Here is a 26,051-nt window from a genome sequence, read left to right as displayed (position 1 = left end):
GTAATTCCGCATGTCTTTGTCAATTTATTCTGCTAATTCAGCATGGTTCAGCAATGGCTTTCAGCATTCACACGCATTTTCCGTTAGGAAATGCTGTTTCTAGTTTACATTTGCGTCGCACATGGATGTGACAGCAGCGGATGTTACGACGTGCACAGCTTTGACGTCATATCGGAGCCTAAATGTCAGTAAATTCAAGTAAAATACAGACTTCACTTATCCCGTGCGAATGCACCACAAGAAACACAGACATGGGGGGGTAATTTACAAATTACTAGACGTCCCCAGGTAATACTAATCCCGTGCGAATAGGGCTTAAGTTTATCACTTGGACTTTAACACTGTTCCTCAGATCAAATACACACAGACATCAGGACTAATGAGGGAGAAAAAGCAGCTTATTTTCCTCCAAATGTTTCCTCTACAGATTAATGTGGAAAGTGTCTGAAAGTGGACCTGAGGTGAGTTCAGCAGGTGAGAATCTGTAGCTGTCTGAACAGGATCACTGGTCACATTAGGATGTATCACCGTTAGAGAAATGTTTCTTGATGGTGATTGGCTGGCTTCTGTCTGTGTCTGTTTGATGGTTGCGGTTATAAATATTCCAAAGAGGTTTTCTATAAGAGGGGTGATTTGATAGCTACATGTAGCAGTAGCAGTATTTGTGATGCAGAACAAACAGCAGTTTGAGTTTAATCTTATCTCACATGATAATAAAAAAAAGTCTGAACTCTGAACTAGTCTGAGAGCTTGACTGAACTAAACTGTGGTGCATTTTATTCACTGATGACCTTCACAGTGCAGTGGCTGGAAACTGATTGCAACAGGTAAAAATGGCCGCCCAGCTGTAATACCTGAGCTGCCAGAATATTTTGATGATTGTGATACAGTATGATATGAAAACAGTAGCACCTGTTCACTAAATTAGTCTGACTGTTGGCTGCATTTTTATTGAATCAGTTTCTTAAACCGTCCAGATAATGGATGAATGTAGAATGCTTAACTAATCATTGGTACTCATTTGGTACTAAGAAGATATCAAATTATTACTGTACTAAGTTTAAAGTTTAAGACCAGATGTGAGGAAAATGTACAGATAAAAAAATATTTTGTCTTTATGTTGGTTTTGAGTTTCATTAGTGAGACTTGTAAATTGGCATTAAACTCAGGTTCCTTGTTAAGGTTGCACCATCTAGTGGACATAGAGTAGAACTACATGGTCTGGTCTGGGATTGCCCAGCACAGACTGAGTTTCTGGCTCCGGTTAGACTGGGTGTGATACCACTGACATCCTTAAATATGTTTTAAATTAAAAAAAACATGGTGCTCTCCAAATTACAAAGCATTTAAAATGTGTAGTATAATATTAAAATGTGTCATTGACATGACTAACATCTTTAGATTTATGGGAACTTTGGCTTAAACTCTTGGACCTCCAGTGTTCCTCTACAATCTGCTCTAAAGGGTTTTGTCCTACCTGGAGTTACCAGTCTCTCATTACAGCTCTTGTGACACATTAGTGACAACACTGTGTCCTGTCAAGTGAGTCCTGTTGTGATGAGTCCTGTTGTTGTGTTTGTGTGAAGGTGGGGGCTCTGCTATGAATCAGTGTGAGGACAGAGAGGAGGGAGCCCCTCCCTCTAAAACCACTCTGTGGGGGGAACATGAGAGCCAGAGCAAAGCTCAGAGGTGAGATGAGGATCTCTAACTGTCCATGACTCTTCTCCATGTCAGAGCTCAGCACTCACATCACTGCACCATCATTATTCACACTCACTGTCACAACAACTACTCAACAACAACTTAGAAATTATAATACTTAAGTATGAAGTGTCTAAGTGAAGGAACAACCAACCACTGATTCATCAACTGATCAACTAAGATGAGGTCAGATCTGCTTAAAATGAATCTTTATTCTGGTCAAACTACAACATTTCATTCATCACTTGTTTCTTATCAGGATGCAGCAGCAGAGACCAGACTCTCCTGAACCCAGCTGTGTGTCCATGAGGAGTGACCGGTCTATGGGTCACCCTTATAACTTTAAAGAAGGAAAAGCTGCTGATGGAAGGTAAGAACTGCAAACTTAATATCATGATAGAATCCTGTCTTGGTCCAGAGCTGCATAGTTTGTATTTGGACTGAACTACCTGCTCAGGTAGCTGCTGATGTTCTGATTTAACACAGTAACTGTTTTTATATGAATGTTAATTTAACCTAACTTATTAACAACCCCAACAAATAAATATGTTTCATCAAAATAAATTGTCAACTCAAGGCTCCTGACTGGTTTCTCTGAGATAAATGGGATTGAAAGTGGACATCCAGAGACACATGGGCTTAATCTACATCTGTCCATGACTCTCCTCCATGTCAGATCTCAGCACTCACATAACTGCACCATCATTATTCACACTCACTGTCACATAAACTACTCAACAACAACTTAGAAATGATAATACTAAAGCATGAACTGTCTAAGTGAAGGAACAACCAACCACTGATTCATCAACTGATCAACTAAGATGAGGTCAGATCTGCTCAAAATGAATCTTTATTCTGGTCAAACTACAACATTTCATTCATCGTTTGTTTCTTACCAGGATGCAGCAGCAGAGATCAGACTCGCCTGAACTCAGCTGTGTGTCCATGAAGAGTGGTGGGTCTATGGGTCATCCTATTGTCTTTAAAGAAGGACAAGCTGCTGATGGAAGGTAAAAATTTAAAATGGAACCTTATTATTATCATCATAAAGCTGTCTGGGACCTGAGGACTAAGAAACATCACATCATTTTCACATGTTTGTATCAGGATGCAGCAGCAGAGAACAGACTCGCCTGAACCCAGCTGTGTGTCCATGAAGAGTGGTGGGTCTATGGGTCATCCTATTGTCTTTAAAGAAGGACAAGCTGCTGATGGAAGGCAAGAACTGTAAACTTCATATCATGATAGAATCCTGTCTTGGTCCAGAGCTGCATAGTCTGTAGTTGGACTGAACTACCTGCTCAGGTAGCTGCTGATGTTCTGCTCCATTGAGTCCACAGTTGTTGGTGACACCTTGTAAAAAGCTGAAGCCACATTAGAGACATTCAGACTTTAAACTTGACTGGTAAACCTGACTTGTTGACACCAGTGAGGTGAGCAGTGAATTCCTGAATGGTTGACTGAACAACAGCTGTATCTCAAATGCTTTAGGTCAGTGGTTCCCAACTTTAAAAATTACCTGACCCCATAAACAATACAAAGTTAAAACAATTTGTTCTCAGAGCACTTTTTTATGGTAATGATAAAGACGGAACATTCAGGACTGAACTGAAAGCAGGGAAACATGTAGGGATCTTCCTACATGGTTACATGCTGCTATTCCGACATGCCGCTATTTCGACATTGACTTCTAATTGTCAGAATAGCGGCATTAACATTATTTTTCAAGCGTCCCACTATTCCGACATTTTTTTTTTCATTGTCAGAGTAGCGGCACTTTACTATTTTTCAAACATTCTGCTGGGTCCTTTTCATTAAACTTGGGCAGCAAACACAGACAACCTGCAAACATCAAAACCAGATGAACCAACTGCCTGGCCTAACACCCCAGCACCCAAAAGAGACTCACTAGCCTTCCCCTCTCTTATCAACTCGAGTTTCATCTGCTCAAGTTTTAACCTCTCCCTTTCTAAGGCAACCTGCACTTCTGCGTCCCTGTCTTTCTGTGCCTGCTCTGCCTTCAGCCTTTCACACTCCCAACTGAAAGCGCAACCTTTCTCTTTCAAACTCTGCCTTCTCTCTCTCCACCTGCATATACTGTTCAAACGACAGCTCCCAAGAATCCATGGGAGCTTGCCACCTTGAGGAGGTTTAGTCTGCTCAAGCTTCAAAACCCCCTCTGACGCTAGCAACCCCTCCACAATCAGCGTTGGGTATAGTTACTTTGGAAAGTAGTTAATTAAGTTACAATGTTACCATCAATTAAAAGTAATCAGTTACTATACTGCATTACCTATGAATAAAAGTAACGTGTTAGAGTACTAAATTAAAAGCCTTTTGCAGCGCCTCGTACATGCTGCAACTTAACAGACAGACACACAGCAACGAGTCCTGACGAATAACATCAGTCATCCAACCAAATTAACTCTGCAGGATAACAATAACAGGAAAGACAGCCAGAAATATGCCACATAGCGTTTTTTTTTTTGATCGCAGAACTGATCAAAATTCAGCTATGGAGTAGAGATCCGGGTTGGACCGGGGGAGAACTAAGCTGCCGCTCGCCGAGAGGGCGCTGCTGAAAGCGGGCAAGCACTGAGAGCCGGCTGCTTGTTGCTGCTGGAGAAGCAGGTCCGTACGTGGAGCTTATCTATGGGACCTTAAATTGGAAGTGGATTTTTTTTGCGGTCGATAGAAGCTTATCACCAACGCAGAGTGTGCAATTTTACCGTTATGTTCTTGTCCTTTTCGCTGGCGAATTGAAACGCACGCGCACACACAGGTAACATTGGTCAGCAGGGCACAGACGCATCACAGCACTGCACCTCGGCTGACACATCCGCAGGTTCCACAGTAGCCTACTGTCTGACAAAAAGCAGGCTGCAGTCGGGATTTTCCTTTCCTTATCCGGCGAAAAGTAACGGATTACTTCTTAAAAGAAATAACTAAGTTACTGATTGCTCAACTCACGAAACTAACGCAATACGTTACACGTTACACAAAAAAAGTAATTAAAGTACTCTAACGCGTTACCCACAACACTGTCCACAATGTCCCTGAGACCAGCCTTCTTAGGCACATGATCAGGCTTCTTCCAACCGAAATGCACAGCTAACTCAACTAAATCAGCAAAGCAAGGGTTAGCAAACTGCGCCAGCGTGCCACGACTTGGCCGCTTCAACATCTCCGCAACCAACAGGTTCCTATGTTCCGCCGACATGGTGCACCCAACCAGACCCTACACCAAACAGTCGAAACCCTGTGCAACACAACACAACCTGAGCAGCGAACCGCAGCGCAGCAACCACACAGAGCCCCACCACAGAGAGAGTTCAAATGAAAAGGGGCGTCCCCCCTAACTGCCTAACCATAATCTAAATAACTGAACCATAGTCTTCATGTGTTGCACTGGCGGCGGGAATTTACACACCCGCCCGCTTGCTTTGGGGAAGGCAGACAGCCTTCAGCCAAAGCTACGGATGGTGCCCCCGAGACAACTGCAACACCACACAGGGTCCCAAAAATGTCCCTTACTTTAGCAACCTAGAAACCACAAGCAACCAAACACAAACCCACCAGCTACCAGCTCCCCCAAACTCAGTTTCACCCAACAAAAACAGCCCCCGAATGCAACATAGGACGAGTCCCCATTTGTTATGCCCAGCTCGTTCGAGAGCATAACAACAGAGGGAGGACCACACGGTTGCCAGGTAAAGTAACAATACATTTATTAAAGGTCAAAAAAAAAAGACCAACTTTGTGTGTAAAACAGAAAGGAACCCAAAATAACCAAACAAACACAACCAAAACCAAACAAGGCTGTTGGAGAGTGCTGCACAGCACCAGCCATCCAGGAGGGAGAGAGGCCGCCATCTTGGAACCACCAGGCTTATATAGTCATGCACCAGGTGGAGTGAATACCCCAACGAGGTGGGAGGTATCGGGAGCACCTGAAAGGGAGGAGCACAAGCAGGGCAAGCAGCAGTGTGCAAGAGCCGGAGGGCCATCACATTATAAATTATTATGAAAAATAAAAAAAATACTAGGTAAGACTGTATAAACTAGTTTAAAAACAAGTACTTATGAGACACATAAATTACATGATGACACTCATATGGTTGAAATGGTGGGCACTTAATTTTACAACTGTGAACCACCCTCACTCTCTGGCTCTTGACTCATGACTGAGTTGTCTACCAGTCACCTGCCATCCTCAGTGGAGGAATTGAAAATCAGCCACCTTCATATTTAGTGTCAGATTGGAGTCAGTCATTTTCCTCACGGTTGATGTTTTCTCCACAGAGTTCAGCAGAAGATCTCAGAGGTCCACAGTGATGAGTCTGAACAGCATCATCAACCAGACCTGGACTCCATATTTATGGTCTGTACATGTACAATCACACTGTTACTGTTAACTCCATCAACCACAGCCACAGAGCTTCAGACTGACACATCACATCACATGTTGTCTTCACATGAAATGAAATGTTCAGTTTTTCATCTGTTCCAGATGCTGGAGGAGAACATTGTCACTTTTGTGAAGAACGAGCTGAAGAGAGTCCAGAGGCTCCTGACACCAGATTACCCAGAATGCTTTGAGACTCAGAGGAAGGATGATGAGATGGTGGATGAAGATCAGAGAAAGAGCAGCAGAGAGTCATTTCTGAAGATCACATTGAACTTCCTGAGGAGAATGAAACAGGAAGAGTTGGCTGACTGTCTGCAGAGCAGTAAGAGGATTTCTCTAATGATTTAAAGCATAAGTAAGCGGAATATTTGTGTTAATATAAGTCTTAAATAGTTATATCTTCCGACAGCAATCACTTATATAGAGCGTTTGGTCCGAAACAAGGGTCTGTCAGTCACTCTGCTCTGCTGTAAGCCGAGGAGAAAACTTTCCTTGTATCCTACAACCTTTATCCAATGAGGAGAGAGAACGACATAAAGGGGCGGTCCTCTCTGTGTGTGCAGCCAAGGGATGCGCGTGAATGTGGTGATGTAGGGACGAGGGCGGGGGCTGCTAACTCCATCGGCAGACAAGAAGTTAGTCAAAACGACGGATCGCTTACTTTTGCTTTTAGAAGAATGGAGCATTTTCTAGTTTCTGAAGGGATGGAGTGAAATATGTTATGATGATCATTCTGTAGTGGTGATATATGTTAAAATACTGACTTTATGTTCTAAACTATCTTAAAAAGGAAAATGTTCAGGTTGCATTTCTTCAAGAAACCCATCTGAATGAGGAGGAGCACAAAAAATATCTCAGGGAATGGGTTGGACAGGTATACTTTACATCTTATTCTACAAACAAAAGGGGTGCAATTATATTAGTGCATCGATTGCTGCCATTTACAGTTAAAGATAGCTACAAAGATACAGACGGAAGGATAGTTCTAGTAAAAGGAGAATTATATGGAGAATCAGTATTATTAGGAAATGTTTATGCTCCCGATGTCTATGATGAGGACTTTTTTGCCTTTCTACTTAGCAAAATTGCTGAAATGGACTGTTCTAATATGATAATTGGAGGTGACTTTAATTGTTACCTTTCTCCCTCTTTAGATAAAGACCCCCCTCATAAAGATCAGTCAAAATCCGGCAGAGCGCTACAAAATTTTCTTGAGATATTGAATCTGTTAGATGGATGGAGATACATGAATCCTAATAACAAAAAGTACACATTTTATTCTCCACCACACTTGTCATTCTCACGAATTGACTATATATTTATATCTGGACACCTAGCTCACTTAGTGGAACAATCTGACATTCAATCCATTGCTCTTTCAGACCATGCTCCTGTCACTCTGGAAATGCAACCTCTTAGACCAGTAGAACGATCGTTCTCTTGGAAAATCAATGCATCACTGTTTCATGATGATAATTTTATCAAATTCTTGGAAACGCAGACAGACCTTTATTTAGAAGTAAATGACCGCAATGACTCTGATCCAAGATTGGTGTGGGAAGCTTATAAAGCCTACATGCGAGGCATGATTATATCATACTCCAGCAGAAGGAAAAAAGAGCGCATTCAGGAACAATTGCGAATTGAAGATAAAATAAAAAAATTAGAGGAAAATTTTCAAAGATCCAAATCAGATGGGGTGCTAAAAGAGTTAAAGGAGACACGGCTGCTGCTGACTAATTTACTAACAAAGAAGGCTGAGTCTGATATTCTGTTTGCTAGACAAAGAATGTTTGAATTTGGAAATAAGCCAAACAAGTTCTTAGCTCGTCTTGCAAGTAACTCTCCCCGAAAAGCTTTTATTTCTGCAATAACTGATGAGGGCCAAACTCGTCAAACAAATAATACAAAGATTAATGAATGCTTCCAGAGATTCTATAAATCGCTGTATACCTCAGAACTGGACGATGATACATTTACCAGTAGTCATTTTTTAGATGACTTACTGATACCTCAGCTAACAGATGAACGAGCTAAACTGCTGGAAGGACCTGTCACAATAGCAGAAATTGATAAAGCAATCTCCTCACTCCAGCCAAACAAAAGTCCAGGGGCCGATGGATTTTGTGCTCAGTTTTATAAAAAGATGAAAAGCAAAATTAACAAACTATTACAACGTGTGTTCAACAAATCTTTTGAAGAGGGTGAACTCCCGAAATCTATGTACCTAGCTCATATTATAGTTATACCCAAAAAAGGGAAAGATCCAGAACTATGTGCCTCTTATCGCCCCATTAGCCTACTTGGAGTGGATGTAAAAATACTCTCAAAAATAGTGGCTAATCGACTAGAAAAAGTGGTGACTGATATAGTTAATGCAGACCAAACAGGGTTTATGAAAGGTCGTATTTCATCAAACAACACGAGACGTTTAATTAACATTATTCATTATCTTAATTTTCACCAAACCCCAAGTGCTATAGTAACGATGGATGCAGAAAAAGCATTTGATCGTATTGAACGAAAATACATGCTTGAAGTGTTGAAAAGATTTGGCTTTCAATCAGATTTTGTTCGATGGGTACAGCTTTTATATAAAATGCCTATTGCCTCAGTATTAACAAATGGTCTAATTTCTACCCAGTTTCAACTTAACAGAGGAACAGCTCAAGGATCACCACTATCACCTCTGTTGTTTTCTTTGGCCATAGAGCCATTAGCAATTGCTGTCCGGCAAGCACCCAATATCAAAGGAACAGTGATAGGAACGACACAACACAAAATTCTGCTGTACGCGGATGATATCCTTTTGACATTAACAGACCCACAAAACTCAATGCCTGCGCTAATTAATTGTGTGAAAGAGTTTGGTCATATATCTGGATACAAGGTCAATTTTACAAAATCTGAAATCATGCCTCTCGGTTTCTCATCTGAGCCCAGCTTTGTAAAACCTTTTCGTTGGGCACCAGAGGGATTCACATACCTGGGAGTTAAAATAACACCAAAAATTAGTCAACTTTATACTGAAAATGTTAACCCCATGGTAAAACATATTAAAGACAAGATGTTGAGCTGGAAAAAGCTTCCTGTAACCTTTCTTGGGAGAATCAATCTTATTAAGATGACAATTCTCCCCAAAATTATTTACCCTTTATCTATGCTTTTCATATCTTTGAAGAGAAACAACATTAAAGATATAAATAAAGCCCTATCTGACTTTATATGGGCTGGCAGAAAGCCTAAAATTAAATTAGATATTTTACAACTGCCAAAAGAACAAGGTGGATGGGGCCTCCCCAATATTACAAATTATGTAACTTCAATGCAAGCCAGGATTATTTCAGTATGGGCAACTGCTAAACCGAAGCCGCCATGGTTTGAAATTGAAGCAACCTTCTCCAAACCGTACTCTCCTGTCAATTTACTTGATAAGCGCAGGAGCGAATTACCAATTATGACCAGAGACAATTACCTAATCACTAATGTGTGTAGTACCTGGAATGTTTTACGGAAATTATTTGGGACTAAACATAAACTGAGTTGCTTAACAACACTGACTGATAATCCTGAATTAACCAAGGGGGACATAGGGCCTAACTTTAAGAACTGGTACGAAGCAGGGATTTACCATGTTCATGACCTTTGGGATAGAGGACAATTTAAAACATTCCAATCACTACAGGCTACATACAAACTACAAACAAAAGAATTTTACAAATACCTCCAGGTCAGACACTATGTGTATACTAAAATGGATACTCTCAGTCTTCCAGATGATTTCAACTCATTAGAAAAGACTCTCTTTGACAGTCTTAAACAAGGTCACTTTGTCTCTAAATTTTACTCCAAGTTGCAATATTTGAAAACAGACAGACTATCATTCCTACGGAAATTATGGGAGACCCAGCTGAAAACACCCATAGACAGTGAAATATGGGAGGAAATATTACTTTTACCTTCAAAAATATCCATATGTAACAGGTTCAGAGAAATGCAATATAATGTCTTACAAAATGTTTATATATCTCCATATATGTATAGTAAATATACTGCAGGGGCCTCTCCAATTTGCCCAAAATGTAAGATTACTCTAGGGACAAGATATCACTGCCTTTGGGAATGCGAAAAGATTCAGCGGTTTTGGCAAGCTGTGTGCTCTGAGGTTAGTTTGATAATTAATCAGCAACTACTGCCCATTCCAATATTGTGTTTATTGGGATATATTCCTGTATCAATAAGATCACATAAGGACACTGTACAATTTTTGCTTATGTTGGGTCGAAAGGCTGTTATGACCAAATGGGTAGGAGATGAACCTCCTTCAATACATCTGTGGAAGTCATTGATATCAGATTATATCTCTTTGGAAAGACTAAGATTTCGTATCAACGGTCTGAATGACCTCTTTACGAAAAAGTTTGACAAAGTGCTGAAATACCTGGGAACGCAGGGTGCAATTGGATGAGAAGTGGGACAGAACAAGGACTTTTGAGATCACTGCTGTGGAACATGTTTTGGATTTGCTGCATTCTTTATCTATAATTTGTATGCACTGTACTGGACTGTTGTAATTTTGAAAATGTTCAATAAAAAGAATTTAAAAAAATAAAAATAAAAAAAATACTGACTTTATAATTAATTTACTGATCTCATTTTTTTTATTTTCAGAAAGTGCTGCTGCAGTTTGTCAATGTAAACTCAAATCTAAGCTGAAGAAGAAGTTCCAGTGTGTGTTTGAGGGGATCTCTAAAGCAGGAAACCCAACTCTTCTGAATCAGATCTACACAGAGCTCTACATCACAGAGGGAGGGGCTAGAGAGGTCAATGATGAACATGAAGTCAGACAGATTGAAACAGCATCCAGGAGACCAGACAGACCAGAAACAAGCATCAGACATGTTGACATCTTTAAAGCCTCACCTGGAAGAGAAGAACCAATCAGAACAGTGATGACAAAGGGAGTGGCTGGCATTGGGAAAACAGTCTTAACACAGAAGTTCACTCTGGACTGGGCTGAAGACAAAGACAACCAGGACATACACTTCACATTTCCCTTCACTTTCAGAGAGTTGAATGTGCTGAAAGAGAAAAAGTTGAGTTTGGTGGAACTTGTTCATCATTTCTTCACTGAAACCAAAGCAGCAGGAATCTGCAGCTTTGATCAGTTCCAGGTCGTCTTCATCTTTGACGGTCTGGACGAGTGTCGACCTCCTCTGGACTTCCACAACACTGAGATCCTGACTGATGTGACAGAGTCCACCTCAGTCAACGTGCTGCTGACCAACCTCATCAGGGGGAACCTGCTTCCCTCTGCTTGCCTCTGGATAACCACACGACCTGCAGCAGCCAATCAGATCCCTCCTGAGTGTGTTGACATGGTGACAGAGGTCAGAGGGTTCACTGACCCACATAAGGAGGAGTACTTCAGGAAGAGGTTCAGAGATGAGGAGCAGGCCAGAAAGATCATCTCCCACATCAAGACATCACGAAGCCTCCACATCATGTGCCACATCCCAGTCTTCTGCTGGATCACTGCTACAGTTCTGGAGGAGCTGTTGAAGACCAGAGAGGGAGGAGAGCTGCCCAAGACCCTGACTGAGATGTACATCCACTTCCTGGTGGTTCAGTCCAAAGTCAAGAAGGTCAAGTATGATGGAGGAGCAGAGACAGATCCACACTGGAGTCCAGAGAGCAGGAAGATGATTGAGTCTCTGGGAAAATTGGCTTTTGAGCAGCTGCAGAAAGGAAACCTGATCTTCTATGAATCAGACCTGACAGAGTGTGGCATCGATATCAGAGCAGCCTCAGTGTACTCAGGAGTGTTGACACAGATCTTTAAAGAAGAAAGAGGCCTGTACCAGGACAAGGTGTTCTGCTTCGTCCATCTGAGTGTTCAGGAGTTTCTGGCTGCTCTTCATGTCCATCTGACCTTCATCAAATATGGAGTCAACCTGCTGTCAGAAGAACAATCAAGCTCCCGGTGGTCAAGACTGTTTAGAAACAATCCTGAACCAACACTCTACCAGAGTGCTGTGGACAAGACCTTGCAGAGTCCAAATGGACACCTGGACTTGGTCCTCCGCTTCCTCCTGGGTCTTTCACTGGAGACCAATCAGACTCTCCTACAAGGTCTACTGACAAAAACAGCAAGTAGCTCACAAACCAATCAGAAAACAGTCCAGTACATCAAAGTTAAGATCAGTGAGAACCTGTCTCCAGAGAAAAGCATCAATCTGTTCCACTGTCTGAATGAACTGAATGATCGTTCTCTAGTGGAGGAGATCCAACAGTCCCTGAGATCAGGACGTCTCTCCACAGATGAACTGTCTCCTTCTCAGTGGTCAGCTCTGGTCTTCATATTACTGTCATCAGAAAAAGATCTAGACGTCTTTGACCTGAAGAAATACTCTGCTTCAGAGGAGGCTCTTCAGAGGCTGCTGCCAGTGGTCAAAGCCTCCAACAAAGCTCTGTATGTGACATATATCCATCTGGATTAACTGATAGAAACAAAACAGAAAATACATTTTGTAACTGGTGCCCTTTTGTTTTGTTTTTTACTTTTCAGCCTGAGTGGTTGTAACCTCTCAGAGAGAAGCTGCAAAACTCTGTCCTCAGTCCTCAGCTCCCAGTCCTCTAGTCTGAGAGAACTGGACCTGAGTAACAACGATCTGCAGGATTCAGGAGTGAAGCTGTTGTCTGTTGGACTGGAGAGTCCACACTGTAAACTGGAAGGTCTCAGGTAGTGTGATTTTGGTCAAGGCTTTGATTCATGTAGCTCATCAATACTTGTACCTGCTGAAATATTGATACTTCTTTTATATGGTTGATGATTTCTGCTAGGCAAGGCAAGGCAAGGCAAGGCAATTTTATTTTTATAGCCCGTTTTTACAAACAGTTTGTCTCAAAGGGCTTTACATGGCATCGTAACAACATCCTCTGTCCTTAGACCCTCACATCGACTGAGGAAAAACTCCATGGAAACCCTTTTAACAGGGAAAAGTCGGCCATCTGAGTTATGTCATCTTTTCTGATTAATTGGATTTATTGTAATATAGTTCGGTAACAGTGCGTTTATTAAAATATTCTGATTGTCAGAAAAAACAAGATAATGGATTCAATCTTCTCACTGTATCTGCATGATATGACTGGACACAGAGCTATGAATTAGAAGTAGTAGAAGTATTAAGTATGCTGTGTGTGTGTGTGTGTGTGTGTGTGTGTGTGTGTGTGTGTGTGTGTGTGTGTGTGTGTGTGTGTGTGTGTGTGTGTTCAGTCTGTCTGGTTGTCTGGTCACAGAGGAAGGCTGTTGTTCTCTGGCCTCAGCTCTGAGATCCAATCCCTCCCATCTGAGAGAGCTGGACATGAGCTACAATCATCCAGGAGACTCAGGAGTGAAGCTGCTGTCTGCTGGACTGGAGGATCCACACTGGAGACTAGACACTCTCAGGTATGGACACATGGACAGACAACAGCAGCTCTCACATTGTGGCCCTGTCCTATTTTGCACATTTAATCACACTTACACTAAGCACATGAACGCACACGTCAAGTTCCCAAGTGTGCAAGTGTGTCCCATTTCTCTGACAACAAAAGCTTATGGTAAGACGGCACCGGAGGGTGAAGTCTGTTGTCATCAGAAGCTACAAGCCATGTTTGGGAAATGCCACTTAAGAAATTTTAATTAAATAATTTTGTGAGCAAAAGCTCCCGCACACTGTCATCACTTGCAGAGGTTTTATTGAGCAACGTTTCGGTCCTGAGACCTTCGTCATGTTCTAAAGGTGTGTGTCAGGAGCGGGAGCTTTTTCTCACGTTACTCGACCACCAGGTCTTCTCCTACGCACCTGTCCGTCCGTGCCGGTGTGCACAAGTTTCAGCCTAATGAAATAATTTTGAATTTTTATCTCATAATATAATTATATAATAATTATATATGTTACGGACCTCAAATGAGTGGCTCATAAGGCCCGGAACACATCAAAGAAAAGAATCGGAAACAACTGTTGCCACCAAAATATAACAAATGTTTATTGGTTCAAACAAACAAATACTTAAGAAAGCAACAAACCAAAAGGGTTGGAGGTTCCCGGCCAAAACAAACAAAAGAGAGGGGAACACTGAGCCAGCCATCGGCCGTCGTACTCAGTGTTCACCTCCAAAACTAAGACTGCCTAACCACCCACTACACCTAAGTGAGAGAAAAGGTAACCTGAAAACAGGACTACCGGGAACCTCCGAACCAAAAACCAAAATAACAAAGGCTCAAAGGACTTCTGGCATGGGGGAAAAACCGGAGCCTCTGTCTCCTCACCCGTTAGATAATAATGTGGAATTGATACAAAGGGGTCAAGTTTTTTAAGATTGTCTCAAATATTCTTTCAGTAAGTCTGGGCACAGTCCGGTGAAATAAAACATATAACGACTGTACTCCAGAGTATTGAAACCAGAGGTCACAGACTATAAACTTCTTATTATTTTATGGAAGGCTTCATTTTCTGCCCCTCTCTCGTCGTTGTCGTCCCTCCTTGAGCTCCACTGTCTCGGAGTTTGCGGTCCAATTGGATAGCTTCTGGATAAAGTTTTACATTTAAAGGGAAATTGCATTGGACCGTGCTGCACATGTGGATCAGACCTGGTATATTACTCCAGACAGAGGTCTGGTCCTCCCTGATGAAACATTCTGGGCCGCTGAAATAGGTGTTTCTGCTTGACTGCTGTAATAATTATGATTTTTTTTATGTTATGTTATTTAATTTCATGTTCTTGACTTTCAAGTTCAAGTTTAACTTTATTATACTCAAAGAGAAAATGAATTTGGTCATTGCACAGCCCATGTCAGATAGATAAAAAAAAGAAATAAATGGGGAGGGATAAATAAATATAAACATACATACAAGCGTTAAAAAAACATAGAATACATACAAACAGGCATACAGGTCACTTCAACATTATCTGCTGTTGAGCATTCTAATTGCTGTTGGCACTGGTCGATTTGCCATATCTCACAATTCTGATTTTTTGCTGGAGGATTCTGCCCCCTGGCCTACCACTCCTTTGGAACCTTAGATGGAGTGGGTGCGTGTAATCATTCATGATCTGTTCACCCTTTTTTTAAATCAGCTCCTTGTACAGTTGGGTTGCCAATGCCTGATCGATCCCAATGATCTTACTTGCTGTCTTGATCATACGTCGTAATTTAGCTTGATCCTGAGCACGCATATTATCAAAAGTACAGAGGAGGCCAAAGGTAAGAACGCTCTGCAGTACAGTTTTATAAAACATTTGGAGGATACGTCGGTCTATCCTGAAATAGTTCAACCTTCTAAGGAAGAACAGCCTCTGCTGTAGCTGCCTGGACTTACTTGTTGCTAGATCGCTGAATTCAAGTTGGTCATCTATTTCAACTCCTTGATATTTATAGGTTGAGACCCTCTGGATTTGCTCACCATTTATGTTAGAGGGGGGGGGGGCACTTATCTTTCTTTTACTGAAATCAATTACTCCCTGTCAAAACCCTCCACAGATGTTCTTTCAGATTTAAAAAATCCGACTAAGGCTGTGTCATCTGCATATTTAAAAAACTTATGCTCAGAAGAGGCTGCTTGACAATTATTTGTATATAAAGTATATAACAGAGGACAAAACACACCCTTGAGGAGCACCGGTGTTGATGATCTTTGGTGATGAGAGAGGTGAATTTTGTTGTCTTTTTTGGGGGTTAATTTTACTTTCACATCTCAGCATTTTCACCCTTGATCACATAATTCTGGCTTTTTCTCAATTGATCATAATTCGTTACGTGAGTATTTTAATCCTGTGTTTTGTTGTTGTTTTTTTTGCGGAGTTGGGCTTCAACATTTATAATTTGAATCTTGCACTTTTGAAACACATTTGGAGCAGATGAGACTGTGACCCAGCAGCAGACTGTTTATTCAAACTGTTGCTGTGCACTGTTACTTCTGTCATGATGGAGTTCCTTCTGTGAACAGATGAAAATATCTAAGCAGAGACTCCTGATAGACTCTGCTCAGAGCTTGGACATGTCACGTTCTGAATGACAAACAAAACTCATTGTTCATGCAGAGCAGTTCAGCTCTGTTGACAAGAAGATGTCCACCTGCAAACACAGCATTCAACAAATCCTCACTCTAACATTCTTATGTTCAATAGATTTTGCAAACCATGAACATTATATTTTCTCATATGGAGAGAAGGTGTCAGAGTTTTGCTCTAGTGTGAACAATGGCACTCAGACACAAGGCTGCACTTGTCAAGAATGTCCCACTTGCTTTTAAATATTCCCACATTCTTGGCCACTTAATACATGCCTGCACACTAAACAAATGTATGTTCCACGAAGCAAAACGTCACCAAAACGTCACCAAAGTGTGTGTAACCAAGTGTGGAGAAATGGGACAGGCCCTGAGTCTCTGTCTCTCTGACTAACTGAGGAACTCTGCTTCATGTTTCATGGTGGATGAAGTTGATCCTGACTTTGTTTCCTCCTCCAGGGTGGACCATTGTGGACCTCAGAGACCAAGACCTGGTGTGAGGAAGTGTGAGTGTGTTTGAAGTTTGATTCATGAGAACACAGCTGCACATGTTACACTAGATTTTGACATTTTCCAGACACACAAAGTCTAATTTCTCCAGAGTTTCATTCAGCTTTTGTTTTTGCCAGTGTGGCTGGAAATATGTTAGAATTCAATCCATTTAAAATCCACAAACAATAAACTGAACATATTGATCCAATCAACATAATCAATACATGTTATTAAGAGTGGAGCCAACAGAAAGCCTAAACACAACAGGCTATAATTAATGTGACAAAGATGATTCAAGTGATCTGAGGTGGATTTACCTTCCAGTTCCTCCCTGAGTGGCAGACCTGTTGGTGAAGCACTTTGTAAAGTCTGTTTCCATGACAACACAAACTAAATCAGTGCTCACCTTTCAGAGCTTCAGTAATGATGATGTAGAAATTATGCTTTCCAGCTGATGGATTCATTAAAGTGTAAACCTTTTACCATGGGCTCGTGTATTAAAACCCACCTTATGTTATGAAGATGAAGCTTTAACTCTTATCAAATGTTTTATGGTAAAAGACACATTGTAGTGAATGGACTTACATAATTCACCCTTGCACTTTGTAGTTCTATACACTTATGTCATGCGATTAGTTCTTATTGTGTTATGCATGTAGGAAGTACTGTTCCGGGATCACAGTCCCTTTAAGAAACTATGTTGTTGTCATGACGACGAGCCCCTGCTCGTCTTTTGGTTACTGTACGTCGCCATCTTAATAATCTCTTTAGCAAGTTAGTTTACTTCCTGTTTCAATAAACGAGGCACACAGTTTGTGCACTCAAGCTGAGAAATTGTTCTTACCTTTTCAATGCAATTTCCACATTGGTGACCCCGACGTTTTTTTTGCTGGACGTATCCAGAACCACGACACGACCATGGCCGCGAATGCTGTTATCCTCAAGCTTCCAGAATTCTGGGAATCGTCAGCGTCGGGATGGTTTGCTCAAACTGAAGCACAGTTCGCGTTGCGGGACATTACCGCTGATGCAACACGGTACTACTACGTTGTGTCTCTCCAGCGACTGAGAAGTATGACACGCTCAAAGCCCACCTGTTGAAAACGTTTGAACTGTCAGACGCTGAAAGAGCGCTTTTCTCCCTTCAGGGGCTGGGTGACAGCAAACCGTCTGAGCTCATGGACCGTATGCTGGATTTACTGGGGGAGCACAGACCCGATTTTCTTTTTGTCCAACTTTTTCTGCGCCAGCTGCCTTCCACAGTAAGGGCTGTGTTAGCCAACACCACGATCACTGACTGCTGTGAACTAGCTGGAGAAGCTGATAAATTTTTCCTGGCGAGTCAGGGACAGTGTGTCATGGCCACACTGCCCGCGCACATTGCTCCTGCGGTGGATTCCACGCTCGTCGCTGCAACCTCTTCCCATCAGCTGCACTCTTCAAATGAGTGTCGGCCGTGCAGGCAGGCTACTTTTTATTCCGGACAGCATCTCCGGGTGACGTTTTCTATGCGACACGGGAGCACAGAGGAGCGTCCTGCCTGCATCCCGTCTGGACACGGTGACTTACAGCCACGGGCCTCCTATGGAAGCAGCAAATGGGACCCCCATCCGCACGTATGGACAGAGGTACATTGAGCTATGTTTTGGCAGGCAGCGGTTCGGCTGGAACTTTGTCATAGCGAAGGTCGCCGTTCCCCTCCTGGGCGCTGATTTTCTGTGTGCACATGGACTGCTGGTGGATGTACAGAACCGCCGTTTGATTGACGCTGTCACGTTCTGTTCATATACATGCTCGCTTGGGGGAGCTGATGCCATCCGGTTGTCGAGCATGCTCTCCTCCTCAGATGATTTTCACCGTCTGCTTGCCAGTTTTCCAACCCTCACTCAGCCCACTTTCTCTGCGTCTGCTGTGAAGCATGGTGTGGAGCACCACATCGCCACTACGGGTCCACCCGTCGACGCCCGTGCTCGGCGCCTCGACGCGCCCAAGCTAGCCGTTGCTAAGACTGAGTTTTCAAACATGGAGTGCCTGGGTATTGTACGCAGGTCTGACAGCCCGTGGGCCTCACCCCTTCACATCGTCCCCAAGCCTGGTTGCGGCTGGCGCCCATGTGGTGACTACAGGTGGCTGAATGAAGCGACGACACCTGACCGATACCCTGTCCCCAACATTCAGGACTTTTCAGCACACCTGGCTGGTATGGTGATTTTTTTCTAAAGTGGACCTTGTCATCAGGTGCCTGTACGCTCACTGGACATTCCCAAAACAGCAGTAATCACACCGTTTGGACTTTTTGAGTTTTTGAGAATGCCTTTCGGCCTCAAAAACTCAGCCCAGTCTTTTCAACGTCTCATGGACTCTGTGTTACGTGACCTGCCTTTTCTTTTTGTGTACCTGGATGATATCCTGGTGGCGAGTGCGTTCAAATCCCAGCACCTGGTGCACCTCCGAGCGCTTTTCGAGCGGCTCAGCCAACATGGACTGATTATCAACCCTGCCAAATGCCAATTTGGGCTCTCCACCATTGATTTCCTGGGGCACAGAGTCACCAAAGACGGGGTGGTCCCACTCCCATCAAAGGTGGAGGCGGTTACGCATTTTCCACGACCGCCCACTGTCAAGGCTCTGCAGGAGTTCCTCGGCATGGTAAACTTCTACCACCGTTTCATCCCTCAGGCCACTCAACACATGCGACTACTGTACAAGGCCTTGAAAGGTAGTCCCACACACGCTGTGGACTGGACTGAGGAGAGAGAAAAAGCTTTTGCCGACACTAAGGCCGCCCTGGCGGACGCCAGCATGCTCGCACATCCGTCTCCCACAGCCCCCATCGCCATCACCTCTGACGCCTCAGACTACGCTGTCGGTGCCGTCTATGAGCAGTGGGTAGGCGGGGCCTGGCAGCCGCTTGCCTTCTTCAGCCGTCAACTACGCGACAGTGAGCGGAAGTACAGCACTTTTGATCGAGAGCTGCTTGGGCTCTACCTTGCCATCACACACTTTCGCCATTTCACCGCTTTCGTCGATCACAAACCACTCACTTTCGCCATGGCCAAGGTGGCTGAACCATGGTCCACCCGCCAGAAACGTCACCTGTCCTACATTTCAGAGTTCACCACAGACCTAAGACAACCCGGTGGCAGACTGCCTGTCACGGGCTGTGGCAGGAGCAGTCCATGTTGGCTTGGATTACAGCCGCATGGCAGCAGACCAAACCACAGACCAGGATGTGCAGCTCCTGAGAACCTCGACTACAGGTTTGAAAATAGAGAACGTGGTTTTTGATGATGCCGGCACCACGCTCCTGTGTGATGTTTCCATGGGCAGCCCTTGGCCAATTGTTCCAGCAGGATGGACAGTTTTCAAGGTGGACAGATGGACACGACGAGTTTTCAAGGCCATCCATGGTCTTTCCCACCCCAGTTCGAAAGCGTCACAGAGACTGGTGGCAGCGAAGTTCATTTGGCACTGCCTCAAAAAGGACGTTAGAGACTGGGCTAACACTTGTATTGACTGTCAGTGGGCCAAAGTACACCGCCACACAAAAGCCCCGTTGGAGATGTTCCCGGTGCCAGAGAGACGTTTTGATCATGTAAACGTGGATCTTGTCGGCCCTCTGCCCTCCTCTCATGGTTTCACTTACCTGTTGACAATGGTAGACAGGACCACACGTTGGCCTGAGGCTGTGCCACTGTCATCACTGACGTCTGTGGAGGTGACGCGGGCATTCAACGGCACCTGGGTTGCCCATCTCGGCACCCCTTCGGACATATCCTCTGACCGTGGGGCGCAGTTCACATCTGAGCTGGGGAACGACATTGCCCAGAGCCTTGGGGTGAAACTGCACCGCATGACTGCATATCGCCCGCAGGCTAATGGCCTCTGTGAGCGGTTTCACAGATCGATGAAGGCTGCTCTTCGTGCTGGCTGCCGTGGGTTATGCTGTGCATCAGGACTGCACCAAAGGAAGACCTACAGTCCTCTTCCGCAGAGCTGGTTTATGGCCAGCCTCTGCGGGTTCCAGGGGATTTTTTTCCCCAACACCACCATACCTTGGTCAGCAACTCTACAGCGGGACACGCTGCTGGACAATGCAAGGCTTTTTGCACCTGTTTGTACCTCACACCACGGCCTACCTCAGTCACATGTCCCCGCTGGGCTACAAACAGCTGAATATGTCTTTATCCGGCACGACGCCCACAGGGGACCCCTGCGCCCGCCCTACGACAGCCCATTCCGTGTGTTGGAGACAGTGAATGGACTTACATAATTCACCCTTGCACTTTGTAGTTCTATACACTTATGTCATGCGATTAATTCTTATTGTGTTATGCATGTAGGAAGTACTGTTCCGGGATCAAGGTCCCCAGACCAAGTGGTATTGGTTAAAGTTCAAAGTGGCTGACACACTAACAAGACTGCTCAGGTGGTATTTGAACCAGTGACCTTGTGCTTGGATGGCAGTAACCTTATCCACTGGGCTATTCCAACACTTCCGGTGAAGTAGAGGTTGAGACTTTGATGAATGTGAGATTTTTCAATGATGTTTTTAAAAAAAAGAAAAGAGTAGAAATTAGCCACAACAAGTAAGTAGAGGACGTTTTTGTGACTTGTGGCTATTTTTTGATGAAATCAAACAAAGTATAATGCCCATTCCAGTGAATTACAAAGTTGAGCTCCTTCTCCTGTGCTGTGAAAAAAATTGCATTGGGTTGGATGGCAGAGAGAGAGCACCCAGGCTGCATTTAAAAAATATTTTAAATTATTCTCTGAGTCTCTGTGCATTTTTGAAGGCATTGTGCGACAGAAGACAAGTGTAGCTACAAACTGTTTCCAAAATCATGAGTGTAGAGTGTCATTTGTAGCTTTGCTGGCTGTTTCAGAAGAAAAGTTCCAGTCGCTTTTTTGGTTCTCCTGCACTCTACGATGATGTCACCCACTCTGACCCAACCCCATACACACTCATTGAAAAGTGTGAAATTTGTCAGAAATCCTCATGTGCTTTTAAAGGATTTATCTCCAAAACGGTACAAGCTATGAAAAAGTTGTACACAGGATGAATACATTAGAAGTTTGTCTACAGCTCAGAATTTGAATGAAGTCTGTAGGTGAAAGTATGTGGAAGCAAATGAAGTTCAAAGCAGGACCAGTAGTTTCAGAGTTTGAAGACTGTTCCAATGTATTTCTAATGGGACAAAAAAATCAGAAAAGTTTAAATATTTGAAAAAGTATAAATAGTTGAAATGAGAAAAGTAATGCCGATAATGTCCAGAAAAAGCTGCACGATTTGATATATGAATTGTTGAAATAGCACAAAGTATGAAGGACTAGAAGAAAACCCTAAAAAGGCGGAAAGTAGTAAGAATATAAAAAGAGAACTAGAAAAAGCATTTCCAAGAATGGAAATGGTGTGACTGCTGAAAGCAGCTGAACGCTGTTGCAGAATTAGCAAATAGTGCAAGCAGTGATCACCATACAAATGTTTGACCAAGGTCGGAATCGAACCCACAACCTCATGGTCAGTAGACTTCCACTCTGCCTCTAGGCCACAGTGCACACACAGTTGCAGAGACTGTTGTCTGTTAATGATCTGCACTCTGTCTCAGTCTGAAGTTAACGAGCCCAAAGCTGCACCTGTTGGAAACACTGTCAACATCAAGAAAGCTTGAGAGTCAAGCTTGAATGACTTAGAATGAAAATTTCTGTGAATTTCAGGCTGAGAGCAGCAGTTTCAACATGAAGCAAGTTATCAGAAGTCAACAGAGGACGACTGGGAAAATAATTCACTATAATTGTTGTTGAGGCAAGATTTGAACCAGCAACCTTCAGGTCTTCAGACCAGCAAGCTAACCACTAGGCTACAGACAGAGACAGTATGTGAGGGGCAAAGAAAACCTTTGATAAGAGGATCACTGGCTTCTGCTTAAAAAAAAAAGTAAGGAAAGTGCAGAAATTAACCACAACAAGTAAGTAGAGGACACTTTTGTGAAAATAGTGCAAGCAGTGATGACCATACAAATGGTTGACCAAGGTAGGAATTGAACCCACAATCTCATGGTCAGAAGACTTTGACTTTGCCTCTAGGCCACAGTGTACACACTGTTGCAAAGACTGTTGTCTGTTGATGAGCTGCACTCTGTCTCACTCTGAAGTTAACGAGCTGCACCTGTTGGAAACACACTGTGTCAACACCAAGAAAGCTTGAGAGTCAAGCTTGAATGACTTAGAATGAAAATGTCTGTGAATTTCAGGCTGAGAGCAGCAGTTTCAACATGAAGCAAGTTATCAGAAGTCAACAGAGGACGACTGGGAAAATAATTCACTATAATTGTTATTGAGGCAAGATTTGAACCAGTAACCTTCAGGTCTCCAGCTCAGCAAGCTAACCACTAGGCTACAGGCAGAGACAGTATGTGAGGGGCAAAGAAAACCTTTAATAAGAGGATCACTGGCTCCTGCTTAAAAAAAAAGGTAAGGAAAGTGCAGAAATTAGCCACACCAAGAAAGAAGAGGACTTTTTTGTGACCTGTGACTATTTTTTGGTGAATTAAAATGATTTAAAAAGCACTTAACAGCAAGTTACAAACGGTGGCACTAGCAATTAATGCGTCTCTTAACGACCACCTGTAACCAATTGAGGGTGATGGAGGGGAGCAGAATTCATAACAAGAGTGCTCAACCTGGATTTGAACCAGTGACCTTGGGGTTGGCAAGCAGCCACCCTAACCACTACACGAGAGTAGAGTTGGGGAGAAGAGAGGTTGAGACTTTGATGAATGTGAGATTTTTCAATGATGCTTAAAATAAAAAGAAATTAGTATAAATTAGCCACACCAAGTAAGAAGAGGACTTTTTTGTGACCTGTGACTATTTTTTGGTGAATTAAAATGAATTAAAAAGCACTTAACAGCAAGTTACAAAGTTGAGCTCCTTCTCCTGCTGATGTGAAAAAAATGCATTGGGCTGAATGAGAGCAGAGAGCTCCCTGGCTGCATTTAAAAAATATTTTAAATTATTATCTAACCCTCTTTGCATTTTTGACCAGAATTTTAGCCAGAAGACAAGTGTGGCTACAAAACTGGAGAAAATAATTTGTCTAGAGTTTAATTTGTGGCCATGCTGACAGTTTAGCCAGAAAAACTCTAGAATGTTTTTTTGCCTCTCTCCACTCTAGCACCACTCTAGCTCTGCTCATTAGACGCAACACACACATTATAAAGCTGAAAAAAATCAGAAAAAGTTAAATATTTGAAAAAGTATAAATAGTTAAAAAGAGAAAAGTAATGCCGATAAAGTTCAAAAAAAGCTGCACGTTTTGATATATGAATTGTTGAAATAGCACAAAGTATGAAGGACTAGAAGAAGACCATAAAAAGGCGGAAGAAAATGGCCAAACAGAAGAACAATAGTGTGACTGCTTCCAGCAGTCAGTTTATTAGTGTGACTGCTTCCAGCAGTCACACTAATAAAGAAAATGGCCGAACAGAGGAACAATAGTGTGAATGCTTTCAGCATTCACACTAATAAATAGATGAATAAGTGGCAGAACATTAACAACAAAATATAAACAGCATAACAATTGAGGCATGGTCATGATCTTTACGTATCATTAATTATTATCAATTTGTTTGTGACTCGAAACAAATACTTTAGGACTTGGTTGGTAGTTGCAACATAGGGACTTTCTCCCACCTCCGGTAGAGGGTGTACACATCATTTCTTTGTGCATCTGATCCCTGGTCAGTGAAAAGCAGCTTCAAACCAGTCAGTGGAGCCTCAGTCCTCTGACTGGATATTCATCAACACTGAGTTAAGCTTTTTGGAGCTTTTGGACCAAACCATTCAGACTGTTGTGAAACTTGTTTGACATTTGATGTCAGAGGTGTGAACTTTGTGCTAAGTGTGAGGTCTTTGATGGAGCTGATGACAGTTTTAGAAAGCAGATGGTTCAGAGCTTCTTTGTGCTGCAGTGGAAGATGACGATCCAGTTTCATTAGTGACACTTGATTGACTCCATGTGTTTATTGGTGTGGATCTCCATCAGCCTCATCCTCAGGTCCACACCAGAAGAAAAGCACAACATTGTTGACGTCTTGATTCTCATCTTCACTGTATACTACCTACTGCTGTAACATGTTATGTCAAAATGTCATAAGTAAAAGAATGTTATGTCAAAATGTAAAAAGCAAAAGAAAAGAAAAGATTACGATAAAGATTTTATTCTGTGGGTAATGGGGGCGGGACTAGATAAGCTTTCCCTTTCGGCCATGTGTATTGTATTATTTGAACTAAGATGAAGTGTGATGATGATGATTTAATTGACATGCCCGAAATAAACAAATTGATTGATTGATTGATTGATTGAACTGTTGATGTTGTTACAACTGGATTGTTGGATTTTCATTCAAATGTAGTGAAACTTTATTCACAGTATAAAATCCTATCAAATGTCAGTTTGAATGTTTCACTTTGGTTAATTGTCATTGAAGTTGTTGATAACTGCAGCTGTGTTGTGTCTTGTTCTCTCCATCAGACGCCTGTGAACTGGAACTGGACATGAACACAGTGAACAAATACTTCAAACTGTCTGACGACAACAGGAAGGTGACATGTGTGACAGAGGATCAGTCATATCCTGATCATCCAGACAGATTTGATCTCTGTTATCAGCTGCTGTGTTCAACTGGTCTGACTGGTCGCTGTTTCTGGGAGGTCGAGTGGAGAGGATGGGTTCATATATCAGTGAGTTACAGAGGAATCAGAAGGAAAGGAAACAGTACAGACTGTTGGTTTGGAGGAAATCATCAGTCCTGGTGTCTGAGCTGCTTTGATGTTGGTTACTTTGTCTGTCACAACAACAGACAAACATCTGTCTCCTCGTCCTGTGTCTCTAACAGAGTAGCAGTGTATGTGGACTGTGATGCTGGCACTCTGTCCTTCTACAGTGTCTCCTCTGACTCACTGATCCACCTCTACACCTTCCAAACCACATTCACTGAACCTCTGTATCCTGGGTTCTTGATCAGTCCTGGTTCCTCAGTGTCTCTGTGTCCTCTGTAGGTCCCACTGTCTCGCCTGGGGACAGAAACTGTGGTGGCATTTTTTATGAGAAGTGACATAAAAGTTTGAAAACAACAAGACCAATGAAAATAATGTTATGCCGCCTTTAACAATCAAGTATGAGCTGTTTTATTATTTCAATAATGACCACATCATATTTTTATGTTATTTTGTGTTGGTTTGAATAGTTAGAGTATAGTTATTTTGTGTTCCTATGTTGTTTCATTGCATTATCTCTGCCGACTGCCATCATTTGCCTCCAAAAACTTACCGCATGCTCTTTAGCACCACTTAATGGATGAGCGTGTGCACTTCAACAGGATATAGGA

General features: G+C 42.7%; 1 protein-coding gene across 3 annotated transcripts; it reads left to right on the top strand.

Annotated features, from left to right (window-relative positions):
• The first annotated feature begins 345 nt into the window (after nucleotides 1-345).
• Nucleotides 346-25,752, top strand: LOC146967042 (NLR family CARD domain-containing protein 3-like). 3 transcript variants are annotated; one of them, XM_085760860.1, is made up of 12 exons: nucleotides 346-474; nucleotides 1,587-1,689; nucleotides 1,961-2,071; nucleotides 2,604-2,714; nucleotides 2,812-2,922; nucleotides 6,007-6,085; nucleotides 6,215-6,434; nucleotides 10,784-12,584; nucleotides 12,681-12,854; nucleotides 13,389-13,562; nucleotides 16,627-16,673; nucleotides 25,196-25,722. In XM_085760860.1, exons 1-12 carry the CDS (start codon nucleotides 432-434, stop codon nucleotides 25,720-25,722), a joined length of 3,501 nt encoding a protein of 1,166 aa, XP_085616986.1. In that variant the 5' UTR covers nucleotides 346-431. The 3 variants fall into 3 exon arrangements, with proteins under 3 accessions (XP_085616986.1, XP_085616987.1, XP_085616988.1); XM_085760861.1 differs by lacking the exon at nucleotides 2,812-2,922 and having other exon boundaries at nucleotides 25,196-25,752; XM_085760862.1 differs by lacking the exons at nucleotides 2,604-2,714; nucleotides 2,812-2,922.
• The last annotated feature ends 299 nt before the right edge of the window (nucleotides 25,753-26,051 follow it).

The sequence above is a fragment of the Trachurus japonicus genome, chromosome 19 (assembly GCF_045865225.1).
Source record: "Trachurus japonicus isolate A0001 chromosome 19, Traja_1.0".
Lineage (NCBI taxonomy): Eukaryota > Metazoa > Chordata > Actinopteri > Carangiformes > Carangidae > Trachurus > Trachurus japonicus.
This window is presented reverse-complemented; position numbering and strand designations above follow the sequence as displayed.

Excerpts from the sequence above, each read along its gene's own strand:
- LOC146967042 (XM_085760860.1), top strand. The coding sequence starts at position 432 with ATGTGGAAAGTGTCTGAAAGTGGACCTGAGGTGAGTTCAGCAG. Across the intron at positions 2,072-2,603 it reads GGAAAAGCTGCTGATGGAAG|GATGCAGCAGCAGAGATCAG; the intron begins GTAAGAACTGCA and ends GTTTCTTACCAG. Across the intron at positions 13,563-16,626 it reads TGGAGACTAGACACTCTCAG|GGTGGACCATTGTGGACCTC; the intron begins GTATGGACACAT and ends TTCCTCCTCCAG.